We start from the raw sequence: 26,075 nt of genomic DNA, 5'->3' as shown, positions 1-26,075 counted from the left end.
CATGATAGTTCTATGATGGTGAAAAAAAAATAATAGTAGTTGTGATTAAAATAGATAAATGATATTGTAGGTGAATTATTATTTATAAAATATGAACTATATAAATTAAAAATAATTTTTAATAAATAAATTAAATTTAAACATTGATAGTAAAGTATTTTTTATCAATCAGTTTTTGTATAAAATATTTGATGTGAAATAAACACTCTGAATATAGACATAGAAAATCTATAAAATATTTACCCAATACAAATAATACTAAGAGCAACGCAATTAATTAACATTTTTTTTTCAACAGCGCTATTTTGCACAAAAAGGCAAAAAAGAAAGAAACTCATGGACGAGAGTCGTGGGATAATCTCCATCCATTCGGCTCACTTTTAAGGGGAGCCTTTAACATGGACCTCTCGTGTGCTTGCATTGCACCCTTGACTTTTGCTTTAAAATGGTAATGGAATCAGGGCCTTTCTTTGTGCGGGTCCCACTATCTTAAAGGTCAGCTTGGCTTGCTTGTCGCTTCCAAACTAGCCACTAGACCCCCCGCGCTCTCCCTCCCTCTCTCCCTCTCTCTCTCTAGTTTGATTCTGGTTGTCATCTAACTGAGAATCTAACAAAGCTAAAGTAAATCCAAGGAAGGGAGTCCTCTCTATCCTCTCACGGATGCCTTTGCCACCTTCTTAAAAAACGAGAAATTTTCCTTTTCTTTTAAACTTCTGTGCAGACACATGAAGGGAGGAGATGTTTATGCCCAAAAGTATCGTTTGATCCCTTCTTGAGAGAATATATCCCCTCTACTTTTTGTTTTTGTTTTTTTATATTCTATGGTATGCTGTCGTTTTGAAAACCGCTGGAAAATGCAAGCTATATATTCAAGGGCCATGCACCTCTTTACTTTATTATGATGCTTCCAAATACGAAAATAAAATAAAATCTGTACATGTAACTACACATGTTCATAAAATAAGTTTTTCTCTTTGAATTTATTCATCTTCCTAAGTAAACTTGATTTGTTCGATAAATTCACGAGAGAGATGCATGTATTTATAAGTTATTTTAAATCAATTCTACTTTACTGCAATTAAATTCAATTGTAGTAATTTATTTGAATTCAGTTGATAAATAAATTGAATTCAAATATACAAATAAGATAAAATCCAATTTATTTTGTTTCCTATATTATTCTCGTTACTTTCATTTTATTTCTTTAAATAGCTTAAAAAAATAGATTTAAAAAAAAAACTAATTTTAATATTAAAACTTGATCTATGATTTATTCTTATAGTATATTTAGAGATTGAATCCCAGTTAAGACTCAATTCTCAACGCTAAATACTGAAATTAATCTGAATTATCAAGTTATTTAAAATCCAAAGGGAAGACCCGAGCATATTTAGAATAGTGAACCGGCATCTAGCTGTTATTATATAACATCATGTATAGCATAAATTAAATGTCATGCGATGCAGGAGAACAAAACAAAAGTGGGAGTGATTGACAACGTAAGATTAATTTATAGCGTCCCTTTGCCTTTGTGCAAAACTTTGGAATAAGACAGCAAAAATCTTTTAAACCCCTTCTTTAAATTAAAAAAAGTGGAGGAGGTTAGCAACTAGCCATGTATGGAATAAAGATTGATTGCACCTAGGCTTGTGGCCAGCGGCAGAGGTAAGGTTTTCTTACCTCTGTTTCTTGGGTTCGAGTCTTAGCGTGCACGCCTGTCATCCCCGCAGTGTTTTAACTGCCTACTAGGCTTGCAGGGTATTCAGTGAGTTCAGGGATTAGTTGTAGTGCGCGTAAGCTGGCCCGGACATCCCGGGTTAAAAAAGAAAGAAAGATTAATTACTCAGATAGAGAGAGAGGGGGGGGGGGGGAATGGCTTTTAGGCCCTCGGACAACGTCTTTTTGGACCGGGGGTGTCTTTTGGGAAGGTGGTAAAGATATTGTCCTGTTGTGTGCAAATGCCCTCCACTACAGATCACACTAGACCAAGCCAAGCCGCACGCACCAACCTGCTCTTGTTTTATTTGATGTGACCCTCAACACACCTTCCCTAGCTCGTCTATGAGCCAACAATAGAGGAGGAATGGAGCCCTCCACCACAACGATCCTCCATCGATGATGTTTCTTGAGGTCCCACATGGGAATGGCATCTACCACGCTTTCCATGTTTGCAATGCCTTCTTTCTCCTGTCCAATGATAAAAATAGGTTTTATTAATCCTGAACGTTAGCTTAATTGATTAAGTCTTGAATTTATTATTAATAATTATAAATTTGAGATTTTTAGAATTACTGAAGATTTATATAATCGTTAACTTAAGGATCCATAAGATTAATTGATTGATTAATTGATTTACATACAAGTTGATCCAGATACCTACATTAATAATAATAAATAAATAAAACTTGCCTTCGTCACGTGAATTGTTGTGCGGTGAAGAATTAATCCTTGATTTAGCTATCCATAATTATTACCAAGACGAACATGCAGATTTAATTGCAACATGGTATTCTCATACTTTATTAATTGATAATTCCATGTAAACATTCAAAAGAGATAATTTTCACTACGTTTAAGATGTTAATAGATGATTAAGGTTCAAATGTAATTATCGGGAATTAACGGTCTAGAATTTCCATCCATGAACCCGATACTAGTTTAATAAGTTAGTTTAAATTGAACTCGAAAAAGAACAAAATGGTTGCCACGTATTAATGAGATTTGAAGCCAGTTGTTAATTAGGAGAAGCAAGTGATAGATTGTTTTTTTTTTTTTTCCTCACAATTTTGGAGTTAGTTTTTCTGTTTGTTGTGGTTTGTTTATAAATGAAAATTAAATAATTGAAAATTATTTGATAATGATTGTAACTCCTTTTTTTTTGTTAGCAATTGATATTTTTATTTATGTGTGTTTGATATTATGGCGTAATATATTTTTTAAAAGTGATTTTTATTTTAAAGTATTTTTAAATTTTTTTAACATTATTGTATTAAAATGTATTTTTTGTTAAATCCACCTAAACACAAAAATAAAACGGTGGCTTAATAGGAAACATGTATGAGAATTATTGGATGATTATCATAACTTAATAAACGACAATTAATAAATTATTTGGCTATAATTATTATTTGAAAATATTTATTTTGAATTATTGACAATTAATTAAGGACAATCGTGAATTTTTTTTAAGTAATAAACATGATCAATTGACTGATAATTCCTAAAATTAAAAATATTCCAACCCAGATGAAAAAAAAAAAAAACTAGAAACATAATTAAATATCTCTCACTCCAACCCCATTTTTATTTCGAATAAATTAAAAAAAAGAACAAATAAGAATAAATTCAGTAATAATACATTTTTTAAATATTTTATAATTTGATTTCTAATTATCAACTTGTATTTTTATTTTTTTTATTTTAAATAGAAAAAATAGAAGAGTTGAGTGATTGAAGATAATAAAGGTAATTCATAGTCAATATATAGTAAAAACGTATGAATAAAGTTTATTTTAGAATTTACCAAATATGTTCGGAACAGTGTTATCATATAATAATACATTTTTTAAAATTGTTTAAAAAGAGATTTAGTATTAAATAATGGATTATTGTAATTTTATTTCCAGTGCTTGTCAAAATACACTTTCAACTCTCAAAGCAGAACTCCTAGTAACGTTCATTGTAATTATGCCACGTCACACAAACGTATCCCCACACGTACGGAGTTGGCACGAACCATCCTTTATGATAAAAATGTCACAGGCCCGCCCCAAAAAGCCTACCCTTACACGCGAGACAGCCATCTCTCTCACCTGCCCCTCTCCCTTTCTCCATCTTATTCTGCCAACCCGATATATACTCACCATCACCGATATCTCTGCCGGCAGACTCTTCATAAAATCCGATTGTTGGTAGATTTAAAAGGAAACGATTGTTTCTTTATATACTATCTAGTTAAAAACATCAGCGGAGCTAATGGCGGCAGGAGCAGTATCGCCGACGGATCATCAAGGTACTCCACCAGTGGTGCCGGTGCCGATGATGATGGCGGACACGATTGCCAAGGACGCTATTCTTGCCTGGTTTCGTGGGGAATTCGCAGCGGCTAACGCCATAATCGATGCTCTGTGTAGCCACCTGGCACAGCTGGATGCAGGATCCGAGTACGAGGCGGTGTTCGCGGCCATTCATGGGAGGAGGCTTAACTGGATCCCTGTGCTCCAGATGCAGAAGTACCACTCCATTGCAGACGTGGCTTTGGAGCTAAAGCGAGTGGCTGAGACAAAACTGGAAGCAGCATCATTCGGAAACGTGGAGACTGATAAATTCAGCGATGAGAAAGTAAAAATAAGCGTGGAAAATGGTCATGTTGCTCAGGAAGAGGAGGAGGATTCACCTGATAGTGATATTACTGATTCAGGTAAGTATAATCTAATCTTTCCATCTCCCAAATTTACCTTCTTGTTTTCTTATTCTCTCTCTATCGTATATTCAACCAAATGAATTTCCTTTTATCTCCCCTGTTTTTATCGATTTGGTAATTGTCCTCGGGAATTTCGAGGGAGAATCGGCTGATAATAGTGGAAACTGACAGAAAATCGGATTCTTATATATTTTCTGTTTGTTTAAATAAACAAATCTTTTTGTTTGTTTTTTGTTTTTTAATGGCAACTTCAACGATGCGCCAGCGCAAATTCATTTTTTATGTACTAATCATTTTCTTGTTTAATTACCAGTAAAAAGAGTTCATAATTGAAATCAGCCAGCTTGTTTTGGTTGCTCGGAGTACGGGCGAAAAAAGATTATAAAACGTGATTCTTTTTTTATAATTATAAAAAAATGGAGAGTGATGGTCAATGATGATTTTTTACATTATTTTTGAGTAAAAGAACAAGTTTCTATTTGATTTTTGTTTTTATTTTTCTCTGTTTTATCAAGAATATAAATCCTCGTCTTGCGGTCCAAATAGAATTTAATTATTATTTTTTATTTTTTTTATTTTAATATGTCACCGTTGAAAATAAATTTTAAAAAATAAAAAATATTATTATAATATATTTTTTAATAAATACCACTTTAAAAAAACTACCTGCACCACCGAACACCTAAAAACAAGCATGTTTTTCTGCATCAGATCCGAGATTCAAACCCTCCCTTTCCCTGTTCTACTACTTTCTGTGACTTTTGAATTTAACAAAATTCCGTTTTGATTTTTGGCCACGCTTGACATGTTTTGATTTGAAGTACAGGGTAAAGGAAAAAGAAAAATTAAATATCAAATACTCCAGTTATTTATTTATTTAATTGTTTTTCAGAAAAAATATATTATATATTATGACGTGATTGATATTCTCTCGAGGTTTTAGTGGGGTTTGTATTGAGTATTCCAATGAGGGGGGAAAGGCTTCCCTGCAGCCGAAGTTACAGTTAGTTTTGGGAGTGGCGAATAACCTTACGCTTGATGAAATGACCTTTCCTGGAGATGCGTGCAATGATTTATTGCAGGCGGCGGCTGATGGTGACCGTCTGATCTTTTTTAGTTGACGTCATGCATGACTCCGTGCGTGCGTACCTGCTATTATTGTTGGGTTGTTGAGAGTTTTCCTTGACAAATTTTTCTGGGGAGTTTGTTAGCTGTAACTGTATTTGATGATATTCCGAGTTGCCGGTCCAACTCCAATTTCATAGGATGGGCCAACCAATGATCATGTGATTTTTGCGCCATAATTTTTAAATCTGTCCCGATAATCATCCGAGTCTAAGACCTGGGTCAAAAATTAGATCATCTGGATCGATCCATTTTTTTTTATAAAGCAAAGGGATGTTATTTTTGTAAAAAACAAATACTCAACTGTTATTTTTACTGTTTTCACCTTTATTTTTTTGTTTTTTTTTCTTTAAGCTCAGGACCACCTGATTGGACTTGGTTTTTTAAAATATGGTTTGGGCATCCTAGATGATGGAGATTCGAATCTCCCATAGTGCGGCACTCTTATTTTACTTTTGTTTTATTTATTTATTTATTTTGCGTCTCTGGTAGCAGATTTGTGTGGTTATATGGTAGGGTTTAGAACAATTTTGGACTGTGACAGCTTTGTCACGAAATCTAGAGAGTTTGTCCAGCCGTCGGGGAAGGAAAAAGGTGGTACGTGATAAAAACCCACATGGTCTGAAGTCTGAAGTCTTGAAGGGAGGAGTGTGAAATCGATTGCATAATTAAATTAATTACTAGTAAATAAGAGAGCGAAGTGACCATTAATTAAATAGTAGCTGGTTAAGAAATGAAGGTATAAATTAATAAATGCATGATGTCTCTGTCGGTGGTAAGAGTAAACAATTCAAGTATATGCATTTAGAGGTGGAAAAAGCTACTGCTCTTCGTTTACACAGGGGGAGCTATTAAATTTATTTATTTTTAACCTATTTTTACGATGTCTTATGTGGGCTCTACCCGATTGCGTGGCTGGACTTGCAGAATCAAATGGTGGATGGAATTTGGGAGCGTTGAGCCAAAATTCAACCATTACTAATTTAATTTTGATGCTGGCCTTAATAAATGAAGGAGCGCAAAATAAGGAGGGGGGGGGGGTGATATAGTTTAATAACATCATTGATTAGATATTTAATGCAAATATATATATATATTTTTTTATCTAAAGTCCATTTTAATTTTCTTGTTGTTGGATTGGGAATGCAGGATCTCAAGAAGTGAAGCCTGCTAGTGAGAATAACGATGACATATGTGCCAATCATGAAGACTGCGGCTTACGTCCTACTCAAATCAAGCTGACAAAAGGATTCACAGCCAAGGAGCATGTCAAAGGGCATACGGCGAGTTCTTTCTTTCAAAATTTAGAAAACAAAAAAAATTGTTTCCTTAGAGAAGCTGGAATTTTCAAAAATAAAAATGCAGCCGGCTGTTATTGATTGAGAGATGTTACACCTGGCAGGTGAATGTTGTGAAAGGTTTGAAGTTATACGAGTCAATATTCACTGATTCTGAGCTGTCTAAGTTGACTGATTTCGTCGACGAACTCCGGGTTGCTGGCCAGAATGGTGAACTCTCAGGTGACCTCTCTCTTCTCCCTACTTCTATTAAATGTAGCCGCGTTCAGTTTTTTAATAGAATGTGCCCTAAGGACGTACGCTAGGACCATTTTGAATTTTCACGAAAATTCTCTTACACCATTAACTGCCGTGAGTTAGCGGTCATTTGATCTTTGATCTAATCGCCGGAATGGGGGATGGCTAACTCTCTTAAATGCACATGTCAAAGTTGGTTAAGCACGCTTTTCGAATATGGAAAAGCTTGTCCTTGCTAACAGCCAAGATTTTTGTCTATTACTAAGTGAATGATCTTCATGACGACTGGAAACAGGCGAGACTTTTATTTTATTCAACAAGCAGGTGAAGGGAAACAAGAAGGAGCTGATTCAGCTTGGGGTTCCAATTTTTGGACATATAAAAGAGGAAGCTGCAAGCAACAACCCATCAAGTAAGATATCATGTAACTTTTCTTAATTGCGCAGCAAAATTATATTGGAGCAACTTATAATTGCGGTTTTAATTTTCATAGGCAATATAGAGCCAATTCCAGCTCTTCTCCAAGGTGTCATTGATCACCTGGTTCAATGGCAATTAATTCCAGAATATAAAAAACCTAATGGATGCATCATCCATTTCTTTGATGAGGTAGGCATTCTATCTTGTTCTGAATCATCACGTTGTCTCTGTATAGAGATTATACTGGGAAAGCAAGTCGAATAATATATGCTTTTTTTGATGCAGGAGGAATATTCACAACCTTTTCTGAAGCCACCTCATCTAGACCAACCAATCTCTACTCTTATCCTCTCAGAATCAACAATGGCCTTTGGGCGTATTCTCGGGAGTGATAGTGATGGTAATTATAGAGGATCGCTCTCCCTCCTTCTGAAAAAAGGGTATGCATGCCTTCAAAACTTGTGCAAAGAGTATTTAGATATTTGTTAGTTTCAGAGTGATTAGGCTCGTGTTCATACTATAGAAATTCAGGAATCCCATTTCTGATAAAACATAACTTCATAAAAAAATCCACTCCAAAAAACTCTCTTGAAAGAACAACCTTGCATTGGAGCTACATAATGATGCTGGAGCTTTTCTTCTTCTTACCCTACAACACATGGCATCACCTAACTTTATTGTGGTTTATATGCTTCTGGTTTCTGGAAATATACTGTCATTTCTACTCATTAAAAAACATGCCAGTTCAAAATAACACGTGTTTCCTTTTCTGAAATTGTGTTGATTATCCATTCAAATTACGCTCTTCAATGTGAATCTTAGAAACTTGAAGTCTCGGCATTTCTAAGTTTTGTTAGTAACACTGACTTCATTGAGAGAAGGAGGCGGCATTAATCTTGTAACCAGGCTTTCTATAGCCTGACAGGCTGAAGTTATGTAAATGCTCTCAAATCTCAATGCATCTCACAAAGTCCATCTGTGACCTCTGCCTCAATCATCTCTTTACTTTCTGCTGTGTGTTCATTTCGTGACAACAATTTTGTTAGACTGGAAAGCATGAGTGTCTTGCTGCAATCCTACAAAAGTTAGCTTGCATTGTCTGAAATATGTTAACCTAAATTTTCTTAGAGAGTCGTCAATTTCCATCAGTATGTGCCAACGGACAAGTTTGGATCGTGAAATGATTTTGGAATTATTGCAGGTCTCTTTTAGTGATGAGGGGAAACAGTGCTGACATGGCCGGACATGCCATGTGCCCGTCTTCAAACAAAAGGGCCAGCATAACTTTCTTCAGAGTGCGTCCTGAATCCAAACAAGGGCAGTCACCACCAACTAGTCCCATGAACGGTGCCATGACCCTATGGCAACCTAGCATCCCGAGCCCATATCCAGTGCCTAACGGAGCTCTTGATGGCTATGAGCCAATGGATTCAATGCCTCCTAACTGGGGAGTTCTTAGTTCTCCGGTGGTTATGCTCGCTCCAATGCGCCCTATGGTCTTGAGTCCCAAAAGAATGCCCAATGGTGGTACAGGGGTTTTTCTGCCCTGGGCTGTAGGATCTAGAAAACCTGCAAAACATCTTCCACCCCGTGCCCAAAGAGGACGCCTTCTTGCACTATCCTCTCCAGTCGAAACACATGTAGCAGCTTCTGCTTCTGATACAGGTATCAGTATTGAAGGGAAATCGGCCTGAAGTTATCCTGAGGCAGCTCTGGGGCCAAAGCAATATGAATCAAATACAAACATGGCGCACATATACACCTCTCCTGAAGGAAGGAGCTCTCTCTTATTGTACAAAAAAGTCTCTAGAGCTGCCAGAAGAGCTAGTTTTTTAATTCGTTTCCTCCTTTTCCTCCCTAAGAATGGGTTCTAATCTTGGTCAGTACACATTTCTTTGTTGCCAATCCTTTAGGTCCCTAGGATTAGCTGAGCTTCAAGTTTGAGCAGTGTGAATTAGTTCTAGTTGAGGGTAGAATTTTGTATTAACTAAGGTTATTGAAATTTAATCTTTTTTTACAGACAGATTACTTGCTCTCTGGTTGCTTGTCTTTATTTCCCTTGATGGTAATTTAGAAATTAGAATAGGGAAAATTAAATTAGTCTTCTATAATTTAATTGTTCATTTTATCTTCATGTTTAAAAAATTATATTTTACATTCTCGTTAATAATTTTTTTAAATAAAATAATATAAATAAATTATCTTAATATATAATATATAAAAAATTTAAATAAAACAAATCTCACATCTTTTTTAATCTTTTAATCAAGTAACGAGTTATGACCATTCTTCATCTCAATTTCTTTAATTGCTAAGGTAATATTAGATATTGTTGTTATTAATGCTTTTTAAAGTAATGTTTACTTGAAAGTATATTAAAATAATATATTTTTTATTTTTTAAAATTTATTTTTAATATTAATATATCAATACCATATAAAAACATAAAAAAATAATTAATTTTTTTTAAAAATCAAATCTAAAACGAGAGGCTGTGGCAGTGAACATTATTTGGTGTGCCAGCTTTTCTTTGTCTTTTTTACCCTTTACTTGGTTGGCCATTTGACCCAAGAATCTCGGTTCTTCAAGGCTTATGAGCCTAATGAGAAAGCCAGACAAGTTGCTCAGCTGCCTGGTTGGGTAGCTGTCTGGTTGGGACAAGCCGAACGGTCTTGGTTGTTAGGCTACGACCCAACAGATTTGATCTGATAACTATCTGGTCTTGCCTGTTTGTGCTGGGGCCCAACAGACCTCCCTGGACAGCAACTGATCGGTCCGGTCAGCGGACCGGACAGTAGCTGTCCGGTCTCTCTCTCTGCATGGTATGTCAGAAGTCGTTCGTTAAATGCTATTATTATCGTTAACAGTGATATTTTTATGCATTACAGCTTAAGAAGGGTTAGTTGCTCACATTCCCTGGCTATGTAGTGAAAAGACAGAAACATCATTTTTAGAAAATTTGAGACAAAAAGTGTGTTTGATATTACGGTAGATATTATGGTTGTAATTTTAAAAAAATTATTTTATAAAAAATATTTTTAGTTGAGATTGGTTTGAAAAAATAGGTATTTGATTAAAACTGTGGTTGAAATTGAGATTAAAGAAAAAGTAGTTTAATGTGTTTGGTTAATAATGCTTTTGAAATTGAGATTATAAAATAATTTTAAAAAATATATATTAATATTGATTGTTTTTAATTTAAATATTGTAGATTTAACTTTTGTTATTACATCATGAAATAAATAATACTTTATATAAAATATTTTTTATTGTTCCATTAAAATATCTACAATTCCATCACATATGAAATACATCCGACAAGAACTATAATTTTTTTGGTTTTTTAAGCGCGCAATAACATCAGGTAAAATATAATCAAGAACGGAATTAGGATTGCAATCAAATTCTGCAAATGCTACTTTATCAAGCGATCTCTGTCTAATTTATGTAGTGTCATTAAATAATGTTAAATACTAGTTTTTTGAATAAAAAACAATTAAAAAATTAAAAATAATTTTTATTTTACTGAGTTGAACCTGATTCAATGTATTTTAAGCTTTGAACCAGAACCAGTTTGGCCGGAACCGGCCCAACTGGAACTGTATGCATGTTACACTGTTCATGCGTATTAATTAGCATGAACAGTGTAACATGCATACAGTGTACAGTGTATGCAAGTTACACTGTGCATGCTAATTAATTAATTAGCATGCAGAGTGCGTAAATATGTGTTGATCATTGTTTACTGTTGAAACAAAAGCAGCCTCCTGCTGCTTCGTGATTACTGAGTTTGTAACTCAGTAAAAGGTGGGACCCATGAATAGCAAACAATGTTTTTTTTTGTAACCAAACATATATTTGCTGTGTTTTATTTTAATAGTAGCCGCAGCCGCGTAGACAAACGGACTCGAAGTCGACCTGATACTTGGATGTAATGGGTCCGTCTGGTGAACATGTGGATGCCAGGGAAAATATTTCAGAGGACCCACTAAACAATACTGAGCAACAGCACACCAAATCCAATACAAATGCCATCCCTATCTTGTCAACTCTAGGCTTTAATTTAACTCTAGAAGTGATGTTGGAGACCAGTAATTTGAGCAGCACGCTGAATCTTGCAATAGATGAGATGCTTGGGTCGGAGTTCCATGTTATGGTAGCAGAAAGAGAAGCTGAACGACGAACTTCGATGATAGAGGAAAGGGTGACACTGTCATCTGAAAACCAAAGTATTGTTGGAGATCAATGTTCTTTTTCATACAGTTGGAGAATTAGGTTGTAGGGAAAGTTCGGCCTTGAACAATTGCTGCTTAGAATCAGGGCAATTTATCATTTGACCAAATGATAGTTTAACAAACCTTGATCATTCACAATCAATCATTTTCTTTCTTATTTTTCGTTCCTCCCTACTTACTTGCATGCGTGTGGATAAAGAATAAACTCTACGATAATCGCAAATATACTCTCAACTACTGTTATGAGATCAACTATACCCTTCACAGCCTCTTAACTAGCTGGGGAGCAGAATTAATATCCTAAATGAGTTTGATGGCGCCTCTTCAATTAGCCAACAACTTACCGTTTGGAAGATCCAGTGTAAATATTTGCGATGTGACTTGGAAACCATACAGCAGAACGAAAAACATCAAGATCAATTGTCCACCACATACCAATCAGGTATAGATTATACATGTACAAGCTTCAAAGTATACTACCTTTAATTTTTCATCTGATATGTTTGCAATGCGCACAGGAATGTGTTGGTTTCAAAGTTCATCTTTTGGAGGTGCTTGCAGGCATTGATCATCCCAAAAGATGAGCAACTTTAACTTCGCAGCAGTACGGGGCTTTAACCAGTCCTCATATATGAACCTGGAAACAATGCTACGATGAAAGAGCTAAAGAAACTTCTTATTTTTGTATGTATAACCCAAACGAGAATTGACGCCAAAGCCACTCACTTTATAACCAAGAAAAATATACACACACCACCTAATTGAGATCATGGAAAACAGAGTAATCGTTGGAAATTATAAGTTCAAGATTCACCTATATGAAACTTGTCACTGAAATTTTGTTCTTTTTAGTTAAGAGAATTTGACTGAGAAGAAATACAAAAGCATGCTGGAGAATAAGTCATCCTCTAAAACATGAAAGCAAAAGGAATATCATAAAAGAGCAGCCCAATACTGTGTGTTTCGAGAAAGGGTGGCTTCTTTCGGAATAATAAACCAAAAGACCTGCCAGATCAGGCTGGAATTATACCTCTTCTACGAATGTGGAAATAGCTTCTGAAAGTTGCCATGATGTTGTGACGACCAAGGAATCAAATGTAAAAGGCCAAATCTACAAGGGAGTGGTAATGTCATATCAAGGATGAAGATGATTTAATTAAAAATTGTACAACGCATAAGTATTGGCAGTAGAATAGAATAGCAACTAGAAAGATTATCTGAGGGTGGAGATTACAGGGAATCGTAGAAGTTAAAAAGTGTGGATGATGCGACTAAAAATGCAAATGGTTTGACTTGATAAGATTAAGTAGAAGCTTGTCATCTGCTATTTGAACAAGAAAAACAAAACAGGAAAAGTAGAACATCATTATTCGTTGGTAACTTTTAAGATTAAGGGGATGGAGAAAAGGAATTGCATACACTTTGAATGGTGGGGAGATGTTATGGCAAGCGCTTGCATAGCCTCATGTTCATCGATATTCCATATCTGCAGCAAACGATAATTTCAAATATGTTGACAAGAAGACTTTAGTGTGAGACTAAATGAGGTTTTCACCCAGAAAGCCAGGAGTAGGAGCATCAACCCACGTTCTTGTCAAGAACAGCACTGCCAAGTTGCAATCACATGCTCATAGCTCAGGATTTGCGAGCAGTAAATTGTTAAAAGGGTGAGTATGGAATTAATCATTACTGCAAACGGAAAGAGAGTACTAACTAAAGACTATCCTGCTTTTTATGGATTTATTTTTCAATCTAAATGAAAATAACCAGTTTTTTTCCATGTAGATACATCTATCCAGAAGCAATTGCTGTAGAAAGGTTCACCTGGTAAGCATCATCGACAAGGATATGGAATGTGCTGTTGGCAAAGAAAAAATAAAATTCTCGAGGCTTTCCAGGATATTTCTCTTGTGAGTTTGATGAAATACATAGAGAGCCACTTTCCTTCATGACGACAGACACTTCTTCACAAGAGTGCCTGTGGATTTGTTGTGACTGCGCCTGGAGAACATGTTTGAAGCCAAATCTCCACCAACAACTTGTCTACAAAACATATAATCGTCATTTACATCTTGTCTATAAAGTCCAGAAAATTTGCTGGACAATTCTTAAAAAATATACGGTCTTGTTTTTACAAGCATTTCCGGTCCAATCAAGGCATTAACAGAAATAATACTATATCAATTAGATCAACACCAGTATCACGGACAAAAATGCTGATGGGGACATCGAACCGGAAACATTGGTTACGCGTGCGTATAATTATAGACGATGGAGGATAGCCCAAACCATTGAGAAATTGGGCTTTAACTTATGTTTTTGGGCTTAATTCATATGGACTTTTAGTTAAGGTTTATGAATTTGGTTTTATTTGTTGGGTTGGATTTAATTATTGTTGGATATTTTATTTAATGGGCCATAAGCCCAATTGCTTATTCTAGTTAGGGTTTTAGTATAAATACCCTACTTTTCTAAATGTAAGGAAATTATTGATGATTAATGAAAATTTGCAGATTTTGCATCTCCCTACTCTCCTCTCTTCTCTTCTTTGGCTTTCTTCTTCTCCTCTTCTTCCTCTAGGCTTCTTTCTTTTCCCGGCTTTAATTCTTTTGCTTGTTGTCCCGCATCAAATTTGGTATCAGAGCACGGCTTTTAATTGTTCTTACAATTAAACGATCTATGCGTTTATGTGAAACCCTACTGTAAAAAAAAAAATTCCATGATCAAAACCCTACTGTTCTGATTACAAGAATCTACTGTTCACTATTCACTGTTCAAATCACTGTTCATCATCCACTGTAATCGGGTTTCCAGCAGCGGCGCCCCTGCCATCTGCGGCGTCTCAGCTAGTCACAGCGGCAGACCCACCACCGAGAAGACCTGCAAATCAGTCCACCGATCCACGCCGATTTGCTACCTCCGACACAGACCAGCGGCAACCACCAGATTGACACCGCAAGAGACATCAGTGGATCTCCGGCTTCAGCAGCACAAAACCACCAGCAACAGCTACCCACAACACCCATCACAACGGATCCACGCATCAACCAGTTTCATCCACACCAGAGAGCAGTTTAAGCATCCCCAATAGCCACCAAAACCGAGATCAGCTCATCGTCACTGTTCATCGTCACTGTTCTTTGGCGACTCCTCAGCAGCGACAGCCTCCACAGGAGCAAGCCTCCGCCTTCCAGCTTCTTCACCGGCCAACAGCTGTCCTCCTTCCTCCAGTGACGCCCACAGAAACAGCCCCACTCCTAACTGAGAACCGACTGTCGGATCTGCAAAGAAGAAATGACCCAAAAGGAAGACAGCAAACAGAAGGGAAACAAAGGAACAGACCCAACAGTACCCTCCATCTTCGCCGGCCAAACGCCACAGAAGCATCACCGCAGCAACAGCACCAGCACCAACCGCGACCCGCCATCCACAACGCCATCGCCTTCAGCAGCAACGACCGATCCACACATCAACGGCCCCCGTCCAGCAGAGACTCCACAGACACCGCCGCCTCTTCCGTCGCACCGCCGCCTCCAAGCAGAATCACGAAGCCCCGCTTCGTGCACCATCGCCGACAGCAGCGGCCACAGTTCGCAGAAGCTAGGGAAGCAAGGAAGAAAGAAAGAAAACCACAGCTGAGAATATAATTAACCTAGACACGTCACCGCTACATCATCGCCACGTCAGCGTTCATGTCATCAGACACGTCAGCAGATCTTGCCATGCCGACAGCCACGTCATCGTATCTGCCACATCAGCGCTGACCGCCACGTCATCTGTCCCTTCAGCCATGCCACCTGCCACGTCAGACATGATCATCCCCGTCACCCACCACGTCAGCAAACTGGCCATGTCAGCAGTCCATTCATCTGGTTTGCCACGTCAGCTCCAGTTTCCTCTCAGCACTCTAGTTAGTGAATCACTCTCCCATGTTTGTTGAAGTTTACGTTTCTTGGTTTTTCACTTGTCATTTAAGGTATTATTAATATTACTTTTGTGCCTAGAAAATTCCCAAAAAAAAAAAAAAAAAGAATCTCACCTAGAATTTTAATTGTTAATTTTTGTTCATCAACCTCTTTCATCAATGATAGCTAATATCTTATTTTATTTGATAATTATGAATTCTTGCTTATGACATCGTATTTGATTAATTATTTACACTTAAGAATTTAGTATTACATGCTTGCAATTTTATTAGTGTAATTTGTTCTTGATTAATCTCCACATTTAAGAAGAAAAAAAAAGGATAAAAAAAAAATTTAGCTTTATTTTTGTATTGTGACTTCACTTGCAAGAACCATTTGTGATCTCAATTTCATTTCTAAGTGAGTGTTGTATGCTTTTGTGTCATGATCATCTAGTGTCCAAACTTAAGTTTACACTTACCGTAGACTTAACCCTTAGTCATATTCTTATGACCATTTAAAGGGCACTGCAAACTTAGGTGATCAACATGTTTAGAAGAATTGAGCCCCAAGAGAGTTTTCGAATAAGGCATGCAAAGACTAATGAATATCACAAGAACAATCATTATGGACAAGCTCACTCTGAGCGCCACCAGTATGACTATCATTTAGGTTACTATAAACATGATGACTTTGATGAGCGAGTCTTGAGTCCTAGCAAAATAAAACCCCCCACTTTTGATGGTCGTCATGATCCTTGGATATTTGATATGTGGATTCGTGATATGGATCGATTCTTTGAGTGGCATAACTTGTCTGATAATAGAAAAGTTAGATTTGCTAAGATGATGTTCATTGATGAAGCCAAAATTTATTGGAGAGATGTTGAGGATTGTTTAGAGATGAGAGATAAACCTCCTATAACTGATTGGATCAAAATGAAACAAAAACTTCAGGAGAAGTACCTACCCCAGTCTTATAGGAATAAACTCTTAGATCAATGGAACAATCTAAGACAAGGGAATAAGTCTATCAATGAGTATATAACGCAGTTTAACGACTACATGATTAGATGTGCCATAAGAGAGAATGAAGCCATGACTTTGCGTAGATTTTGTAAAGGCCTAAATGATGATCTTAGAAGAGAAGTTGTATTTCAAGGTGTATCTACCCTTGACCAGGCTTATACCTTAGTTAAAGACTACAAGCTGGTCACAAAGAATCAGTGGAAGAATCATCAGGACTCTTATAGTATCCCTACTAGGTCCCAATTCAGAAACAGTGATTCTTTGTTAGGTGCTCCACCCCACAGACCTAATCCTAGTAGCACCCAACTTTGTAAGAAAGATAAAGGTAAACGAGTTGTCAATGAAGTGTCTAAGGTGAGTTCGAAGGTTAAGTGTACTAATTGTTTAGGTTTTGGTCATATCTCCTTAGATTGCACCTCTAAACCCTTAGTCATCCAAAAACATAAGGATATAGGTAAAGAGGAATATTGTAGTGTTGAAGTGTATGAGCCTAATCTTGAGGATTTTAGTGACCTGGATGACGAGGATGTGCAAAAAGAGGGACTTAACACAATGAGTCCACATGAGCTTGAGACTGAGGTTAAAAAAGATTCTGATATGTCTGCTTCAATGGTAGAGGAAGTTTTAGGGAACTCTTTAGTGGAATCGCCTGTAGAGATACGTATGGTCTTAGAAGAGTCTCATGATATTAGTCCTCCTAAACTACCTGATTCCTCATCCCACATGCTTGGTGTCCAGCACATCATAAGTTTAGAGCCACATATTGAGCTTTTTGACCCCTTACCACATGCACGTGATGAGGAAGATGAAGATAATCCTAGTTTACTTGATCGTGTTCATACCATATCTACACAGGTTTCAAACAATGTTTGTCACATTCCACACCCTCAATCATTTAGTGTTCATAGTTACAAACCTGAGAAGCCTATAGAACACCCTCCCATATCTCCTCACGATAGGATGTCTAAGTCAGCTGAGTCGTTACTATGTAGGGTTCATAATTTGCATATTGAGATCATGAAACAAATTCAAGCAAGTAATGAACAATACAAATTTCAAGCTGATTTACTTAAGTATCATGATGCACTTAATGTTGGAGATTATTTCATGATACAGATTAGACCTGAACGGTGTCCTTTGGAAACTGATCATAAATTGCAAGTAAGTAGTGCTAGACCATTCAAAGTGTTGCAAATGATTAAATCAAATAATTATGTCATTAAATTGCCATTAAACTTTGATATTAGCTCTACTTTTAACATGAAGGACCTCATTCTTTATAAAATACAACCTATGCTTGATGCTCCTTTTGATACCCCTACCTCATTATCCATATCTTTGGCACAAAAGGAACATATTAATGCTACTTTGAATGCACAAGTTGTTTTTACCAGGGATGATGAACTTCAACAAATCCTAGTATATGGGCTCGACGACCAGATTCAGACTGTGCTTGGATTATCAGAGAGACATCATAACAGCTTAATCCTTATCTTTGAGAGCATTATCGGAGCTGTCTTAACCTATACTCGACGGGGTCGAGTTCTTCCAACCCCGGGAGAATTGATGGGGACATCGAACCGGAAACATTGGTTACGCGTGCGTATAATTATAGACGATGGAGGATAGCCCAAACCATTGAGAAATTGGGCTTTAACTTATGTTTTTGGGCTTAATTCATATGGACTTTTAGTTAAGGTTTATGAATTTGGTTTTATTTGTTGGGTTGGATTTAATTATTGTTGGATATTTTATTTAATGGGCCATAAGCCCAATTGCTTATTCTAGTTAGGGTTTTAGTATAAATACCCTACTTTTCTAAATGTAAGGAAATTATTGATGATTAATGAAAATTTGCAGATTTTGCATCTCCCTACTCTCCTCTCTTCTCTTCTTTGGCTTTCTTCTTCTCCTCTTCTTCCTCTAGGCTTCTTTCTTTTCCCGGCTTTAATTCTTTTGCTTGTTGTCCCGCATCAAATGCTCAGAACTAACATGAACATCCGAAAGCAATGAGCAAATTTCAACGGCTCTAAATCCCCATCCTTTGTCGAAATATTCTACAACATAATCCGGAATACATATTCGAGGGGAAAAACAAGGTTTTTTTTTTCATTTTTTAAAAATAATAAGAAATGGAAAATAACGATATAGCAGTAAATATTTTCTTCACCATAGGAATTATTTGGTATGGTAAGCTGGTAATAAGTTTTGGGCAGTGTAAATTTGTAAAGATAAATATCTTTAATGTATTAATTGCCTCTATTATATTTATTATAGAGTTAAAGCAATATACCCTTAAGGTATAACAAAATCTTAAATTTATAGACAACAACTTCTGTAAGTTTATTAAGAAATTTTGTTTTGTTTTTTTATAAACATAAATAGAGAATTTGTAAAGAAAAATTAGGGAGAGAATAAGATTGTTTTCTGACCAATATATTTATAGAGTTTACAGGCATACCTATTCAGACTAATATGTTTGCAAAGTTTAAAGGCACACCTCTCCAAACCAATATGTTTATAGAATTCAAAATGCAACTCTTCATTCAACTTAAGTGAACAACTTAGCAAGATATGTGCATAATTAATTCCAAAAATTAATTAATTAACTTAAATTAATTAATTCTAAAAATAAAAAACTATTTATGTTAGATAATGTCACATACCAAGTGCCATCACACTTGTATATCTAGACAATTTACATATTGTGAAAGCAGTAATTGGTTTAGTATAATACATGACATATATTAAGCTACCATTTGCACAAGCATATTTAATTTGAGCAATTGATCTACTAGTATTTTCTGTAAACCTAAAGGAAACATCATATGGAGTATTTGGTTCTTTGATATTCAAATGATTAAATTTAATTAAGACTTTGTCAATATAATTAGATTGACAAATAGCAAGACCCTCACTATGTTTTTTCACTTTGATATCCAAAATTATATCTACCTCATTTAAGTCTTTCATTTTGAACTTTGAGGTTAGATATTTCTTTGTATCATTGACACCATTTATGTTAGTACTAATTATAAGCATATCATCTATATAAAGACATATTATCAATCTAAAATAATTTGTAAATTTAGAATAAATACATTTATTAGCATTATTGTGTTTAAAACCATATTCTAAAATTACAGAATCAAATTTTCCATTCCATCACTTAGGTGCCCGTTTCAATTCTTATAGAGATTTAATCAATTTCTAGACTTTATGCTCATTTCATAGTAGAACAAAACTATCTAGTTGTTCTATGTAGACTCCCTCATCCAACTGACAATTGAGGAAAGCAGTCTTAACATTTATTTGATATAAATACAAATTATAGATTGATGATAAAGCCAAAATTACTTTTATAGATGTTATATGAGTCACCAGAGCTGTATCAAAATAGTTTATTCTTTTCTTTTGTCTAAAGCTTTTGGCTGCTCATCTTACTTTAAAAGTTTGAATTGATCCATCACTATTATATTTTCTTCTGAAAACCCATTTACATACAATTGTGTTGGAATTTGGAGGCAAGTCAACAATAGTTCAAGTATTGTTATATAATAATGAATCCATCTCATTATTAACTGTCTCTTTCTAAAAAGCAACATCTCGAGAGATCACTGCCTCTATGTTTTAAGGTCATCTTTTACTATTAATAAGATTGATATCTTATTAAGCACATCGATTTTATTACCTTCAATTAAGAAAACAATAGACTGTGAAGATATATAATCTGGATGTAAATTCCTTTCTTTTCTAGCACGCTGACTTCTTCTAAGTTCAATAGGATGATCCATTTGAATTCTTTTATTTCCAGAACTTGGATCAAAACCTGCATTATTTGTTGACTTTATTTCAACTTTAAAATTATTGAATCATTCACTAATTGAATTAGAATTAATTTAAGATTTATTTTCAATAAACTTAACATCTCTAGATTCCACAATTATATTAGAACTCGAATCTAATATTTTAAATGCCTTTGAATTTTCAGCATAGCCAACAAAATTGCTCTTTAAAGCTCTAGGTCTCAATTTCATCCTTTTAGGATTCAAAACTCTATAAAAAGCAAGACAACCCAAAACTCTAAGATAATTTAAGTTTGATTTTCTTTATTCCATAATTTGTATGGAGAAACTTTTAATTTTCTTGAAGGAATTCTATTTGTATATGACAAGCAATGAGTAAAGCTTCCCCCCATGAACTAGTAAGGAACTTGACATTCACTAATACAGATATATCAATAAATGTTCTATTCTTTCTTTTCGCCTAGCCATTTTATTAAGGTGTATATGGAGCGCTAGTTTGATGTATGATTCCATTTTCTTCACAAAATGAAGAAAACTCCATGGAAAAATACTCACCACCTTTATTACTTATTAGAATTTTAATTTTCTTCCTCTTTTGATTTTCAACTTCTAATTTATAATTCTTGAACATTTGAAAAGCTTAATATTTATGTTTCATTAAATAAACATAAGTATACTTTGAATAATCATCAATAAAAATTATAAAATACCTTTTTCCTCCTCTAGTTAAGACATCATTCAATTCACATATATTAGAATGCACAAGTTCTAATAAATTTGTATTTATTTCAACTTTAGAGATTAACTTTATTATTAATACAGGGTTTGAACATTCCATTGCATGAGTAGCCCTTCCCCACAAATAGTCTGTTTTTGCACATACAAGATTTTTCTTTATATTTAGTATATGTAAAATATTGATCAACAACAATTTCTTTTTAGAAGTGAAATTTAGTTCAACACTTTTTTTTTCCATCACCTTCGCAACATTATAATTTTCCCAATCCAGAGTAATACAATTTAGCTTGACTAATACACATTCAACATATGATTGTTAATAATTCCATGTGATGGAAGTTAGTTGATAGTTAGAGTTAGTTTGAAGAGCAATTAATAGAAGTTGTTAGTTAATCAAGAAGGTAGTTAGAGAGTGTTTGGAAACGCGTGCCAACCCGTGTTTTTAAAAAATTCAATTTTTTTTGCATTAATTTTTTTTATGTTTTAGATCATTTTGATGCGTTGATCTCAAAAATTATTTTTAAAAAATGAAAAAACATCATTTTGATGCATTTCGGAATGAAAAGCACTTTGAAAAATAACCGCAACCACATTCCTAAACAGGCGTGTTGTGAAGAATAAATATTACAATGTGTGAAACTTGAAAGACAAGTTATAACAAATTGCTATTTTTGTGAAATTTGCAGAACTCTCTCTTTACCTCTATTTCCTTCTAATTCTTAATTATTTTTGTTTGCTTGTTAAGAAAGATTCTTAATATGCTTCTTTTCTTCTCTTGTTCTTTTTATTTTTATTGCTTCTAGACATGGAGAAAGAACTTGTCGTCATTCTAGATTTTCTTAAAAAAAAGAAAAGAAAAGATTCAACTTTTATTTTTAGTAATTGGGCTTGTCTTCATGGATCTTGAAGTTTTTTTTTTTTTAATGTTGAAGGGTTTGAAATCTATAGCTACAATATTCTACTCAGGATGTACCTGGCTTTAAGGTCTTGACGTTCATATTTATTTTGGTATTTCAAAAGTGTTTTTGAAGAAAATTAAATTTTTTTAATTTTTTGTTTTAAATTAATATTTTTTTAGTATTTTCAGATCATTTTGATGTGCTAATATCAAGAATAATTTTTTTTTTAAAATATTATTTTGATATATTTTTAAGTAAAAAGTATTTTGAAAAAATAATTATTTTAGAGATTTTTTTCTTAAAAAAAATCACATGTAGTTTTTTTAGAAAATAAAATTTTTTATTGACCTGATCTAAAACATATCTAGATAAATTTCAATGTAGTCCCTAATCTAATTGTGTATTCTCACTCTCACTCGGGTCTCTCCCTATGGTTGTAAGACTCCATTGTGAAAATAGAAAGATGTAAGGGCTATAAAATAATTCTTAGAATCCAGAGGGGCTAGTTTGCAAGTTATAGAAAGGGCTATAAAAGAAAAAAAAAGCTATGGTGTGATCGTGGCGGACTCAAAAACCTTACCCTCTTTCTTCTATCAAGTCTCAAGGAAGAAGCCAAAGCAGGGGGCATCGCTCACTCTAGTTTAGCTCACAGGTCATTATTTAAGCTTCGTACCATTCTTTTAATTTGTTCACTACCTTTTTTTCTAAATAGTCGTTAATAATGAAGAAAATCAAGGAAAGTAAAACACAGAATGCTGAAGCTTACTACTACTATTGCTGCATTTTCTTCTTCTTAGCTTTGAGTTCCTTTTAGGGTTTTCATTTGTTACTTGTACAGTGAATCTAATAGGTTTCATTTCTCTGTATTTTCTAGGCTGTTAATCTTAGGATTTTGAGTTTTATATGATGGGTTTGTTAATTGTATATAGATTTATGTTTTTCTTTTCGGTCCACTTGACCGTTAGTCCTACCTTTATCTCATTGTTTGATATGATGCTTATGCTAAAGCCTTTAAATGCGGTGCTTTCTTCCTCTCCCCCCCCCCCCCCCCCTTTTTTTCTCCTGGGCCTTTCATTTAGGATTTATTCCCACAATCTGTAAGGTTATGTGTTTATTTTGAATGAATTCGGCTAAATCTTCAAGGTTATGTGTTTATTCTGAATGAACTCGGCTAAATATTCATTGTTTGAATGGTTTAAGTTGTGGAGTGAAATAGCATTCATTTGCAGCTCATGAGTTGCAATGTCTCTTTGCAGATTGGTTGACGCTACAAACCTATAATGACGATTGTAAGCTATGCTGGCATTACGAGACCTAGTTTTTTGCTTGCACATCCAGAGTTACCTGTTCTTGTCTATTGCAAACTACAGCTAAACTCTACATCAGCTCTTAGAATCCCAAGTAATGATATGAAGAGGACTGAGGTCACAAGATTTCGGTGTTATGTTGCTGAGAGAACGTTTGAATCAACTTCTGTGGGTTCAACTCTATCCAACACAGGTAATGTTCGTTTGGGTCGGAAGCAAAGAAGCTCTTCATCCCTCTACAGTCGACCTAGTTTGCTGGAAATGAAAAATGAGAAGATAGCAAATCGTGCCAAGGTTTATGAATTCTTAAGGGGAATTGGTATTGTCCCTGATGAACTTGATGGGCTGGAGCTTCCTGTGACTACTGAGGTTATGAGGGAACGTGTTGATTTCCTTCACAAATTAGGTCTCACAATTGAGGACATCAACAACTACCCACTTGTTCTCGGTTGCAGTGTGAAGAAGAACATGATCCCTGTGCTTGACTATCTTGGAAAATTGGGTGTTAGGAAATCCACTTTCACTGAGTTCTTAAGAAGATATCCCCAAGTCCTTCATGCTAGTGTTGTTGTAGATCTAGATCCAGTGGTCAAATATCTTCAAGGAATGGATATCAAGCCAAATGATATCCCTCGAGTGCTTGAGAGATATCCAGAAATTCTGGGGTTCAAGCTTGAAGGGACCATGAGCACATCAGTGGCTTATTTGGTTGGAATCGGGTTAGCAAGGAGAGAAGTTGGAGGGGTTTTAACTAGATACCCAGAGATTTTGGGGATGCGAGTAGGACGGGTGATCAAGCCTTTTGTGGAGTATCTTGAAAGCTTGGGCATACCAAGATTAGCTGTAGCTAGATTGATAGAAAAGCGACCTCACATCCTTGGTTTTGGATTAGAGGAACAGGTGAAACCAAATGTTGGATCCCTTTTAGAGTTTAATGTAAGAAAATCCTCACTTCCTTCTGTGGTAGCACAATATCCTGAGATTATTGGAATTGAGCTGAAGGAAAAACTTCTGGGTCAACAGTGTTTACTTCATTCAGTTATTGATTTGGGCCCTGAGGACTTTGGCAGAGTTGTTGAGAAGATGCCACAGGTTGTCAGCCTTAGTAGACTACCTATTGTGAAACATGTGGATTTCCTTAAAGACTGTGGATTCTCTTTGCAACAAGTGAGGGCAATGGTTGTGGGATGTCCCCAGTTGCTTGCTTTGAATCTTGACATTATGAAACACAGTTTTGATTACTTCCAAGTGGAGATGGAAAGACCTTTGGATGATTTGGTTACTTTCCCTGCTTTCTTTACATATGGTTTGGAGTCCACTATAAAACCAAGACATAAGAGGGTTGCAAAGAAGGGCATGAAGTGTTCACTTTCATGGCTCCTTAACTGCTCTGATGAGAAGTTTGAGCAACGAATGGAGTATGACACTATTGACATGGAGGAGATGGAGATGCCATCATTTGACATGAATACTCTGACGGAACCAAGGAGTGAAGATTCTGCTTCTGACTATGACGACAGTGATGATGAGCACATTTAGAGCTATGAGTCAGATGTAAGAAGTGGTCTGCATTGGAGGATCTTGGCTTCATGAAATTGATTTTCATGTTGAGTAGATGCAATTTCAAAGGCAAGAATTTTTTTATTGAGAATTTAAGGCATTTGAGAACTCTAATATCATTGATGTTCATGTAAGATGAATTAGAATCCGATTCTTAAAACACATGCAAACCATCATGATTTCATTGGCGTAGCAGATTTTAGAGATAAAAAACTACATAAATGGTCTAAACTAACTGTATGTCTGAAGATTGTTTTATGACAAGTCCCTGGTACAGGTATAAGAGATTGGAGATAACAATTCCTGAACATTCTTCCCTAAAAGTTGTAGATAAGCTCAGCCAGTTCATGCTGCCTTTTGCATTGTAATGCATTTTTCATGGAATAACTTTGATAGCATTTTAGTTCCCGTTGCATTTTAGCACCCATTACCTTTTTTTATGGTAGTGCCTTGTTAACAGCATGTTTGGTAGCTTGCGAGATAGCTGAGTATGACAAGTTTAGTTTGCTTTGAAATATTTTAGTGTTGCAGTTAGGAGGATTTTAGGGGTCCATAAGCATAACATAACCTCTTCTTTGAGTCACCAGATATTTACAATAATCGGCAGTTGCATTCATTTACTTTGTGTCATTGCTTGCTGCATTGTTGGTTCCCCTGTTGATTCTTGTTTCGGAACTTGTTTGTACAGCTGGACCTTGCAGGAAGTAACTGATGGTAAAATACTTGTCGGCATTTGGGTTATGTGGGTGAATGTGAAGGGATCCTGATGGATACAATAGATCTCACAATACCAACCCAATATGTGGATGGCGGTGTCCTGCTTATCCCTTGAAAGAGCATTTTCCTCCCACAACAAAGGGCTAGGTCATTGAGCTTGTACTATTTATAATTATAAACATGCTACAGCTTGTGATGCCAAATTACATTAGTCCCTGTATTATTATACTGTTGGTCTTCATCCATTCTCTCTGGAGCTTTTTCATGAACCAGTTCAACAAATAGAACTTTGTTTTGGTGTTTAATTTTTCACCCATCTCTATTTCAAGTATGCTTGAAGTGCCTAGTCTCTGTTTGATAGAATTTAAGAAGCCCCT

The 26,075-nt window shown here is 35.4% G+C and overlaps 2 protein-coding genes across 3 annotated transcripts; both read left to right on the top strand.

Annotated features, from left to right (window-relative positions):
- Positions 1-3,765: 3,765 nt before the first annotated feature.
- Positions 3,766-9,526, top strand: LOC7457987 (RNA demethylase ALKBH10B). The gene is made up of 7 exons (XM_024585517.2): positions 3,766-4,420; positions 6,698-6,831; positions 6,951-7,068; positions 7,379-7,495; positions 7,577-7,692; positions 7,789-7,943; positions 8,705-9,526. The coding sequence occupies exons 1-7, from the start codon at positions 3,976-3,978 to the stop codon at positions 9,195-9,197; spliced, it is 1,578 nt and encodes a 525-aa protein (XP_024441285.1). The 5' UTR covers positions 3,766-3,975; the 3' UTR covers positions 9,198-9,526.
- Positions 9,527-22,615: 13,089 nt separating this feature from the next.
- Positions 22,616-26,010, top strand: LOC7466271 (transcription termination factor MTERF4, chloroplastic). 2 transcript variants are annotated; one of them, XM_024585443.2, is made up of 3 exons: positions 22,616-22,766; positions 23,371-25,050; positions 25,683-26,010. In XM_024585443.2, exon 2 carries the CDS (start codon positions 23,395-23,397, stop codon positions 24,958-24,960), a length of 1,566 nt encoding a protein of 521 aa, XP_024441211.2. In that variant the 5' UTR covers positions 22,616-22,766; positions 23,371-23,394; the 3' UTR covers positions 24,961-25,050; positions 25,683-26,010. The 2 variants fall into 2 exon arrangements, with proteins under 2 accessions (XP_024441211.2, XP_002321054.3); XM_002321018.4 differs by having other exon boundaries at positions 25,670-26,010.
- Positions 26,011-26,075: the final 65 nt, after the last annotated feature.

The sequence above is a fragment of the Populus trichocarpa genome, chromosome 14, assembly GCF_000002775.5.
Source record: "Populus trichocarpa isolate Nisqually-1 chromosome 14, P.trichocarpa_v4.1, whole genome shotgun sequence".
NCBI classification, from domain to species: Eukaryota; Viridiplantae; Streptophyta; class Magnoliopsida; order Malpighiales; family Salicaceae; genus Populus; species Populus trichocarpa.
This window is presented reverse-complemented; position numbering and strand designations above follow the sequence as displayed.

Excerpts from the sequence above, each read along its gene's own strand:
- LOC7457987 (XM_024585517.2), top strand. The coding sequence starts at position 3,976 with ATGGCGGCAGGAGCAGTATCGCCGACGGATCATCAAGGTACTCCACCA. Across the intron at positions 4,421-6,697 it reads TAGTGATATTACTGATTCAG|GATCTCAAGAAGTGAAGCCT; the intron begins GTAAGTATAATC and ends TTGGGAATGCAG. Across the intron at positions 7,944-8,704 it reads TCCCTCCTTCTGAAAAAAGG|GTCTCTTTTAGTGATGAGGG; the intron begins GTATGCATGCCT and ends GAATTATTGCAG.
- LOC7466271 (XM_024585443.2), top strand. The coding sequence starts at position 23,395 with ATGACGATTGTAAGCTATGCTGGCATTACGAGACCTAGTTTTTTGCTT.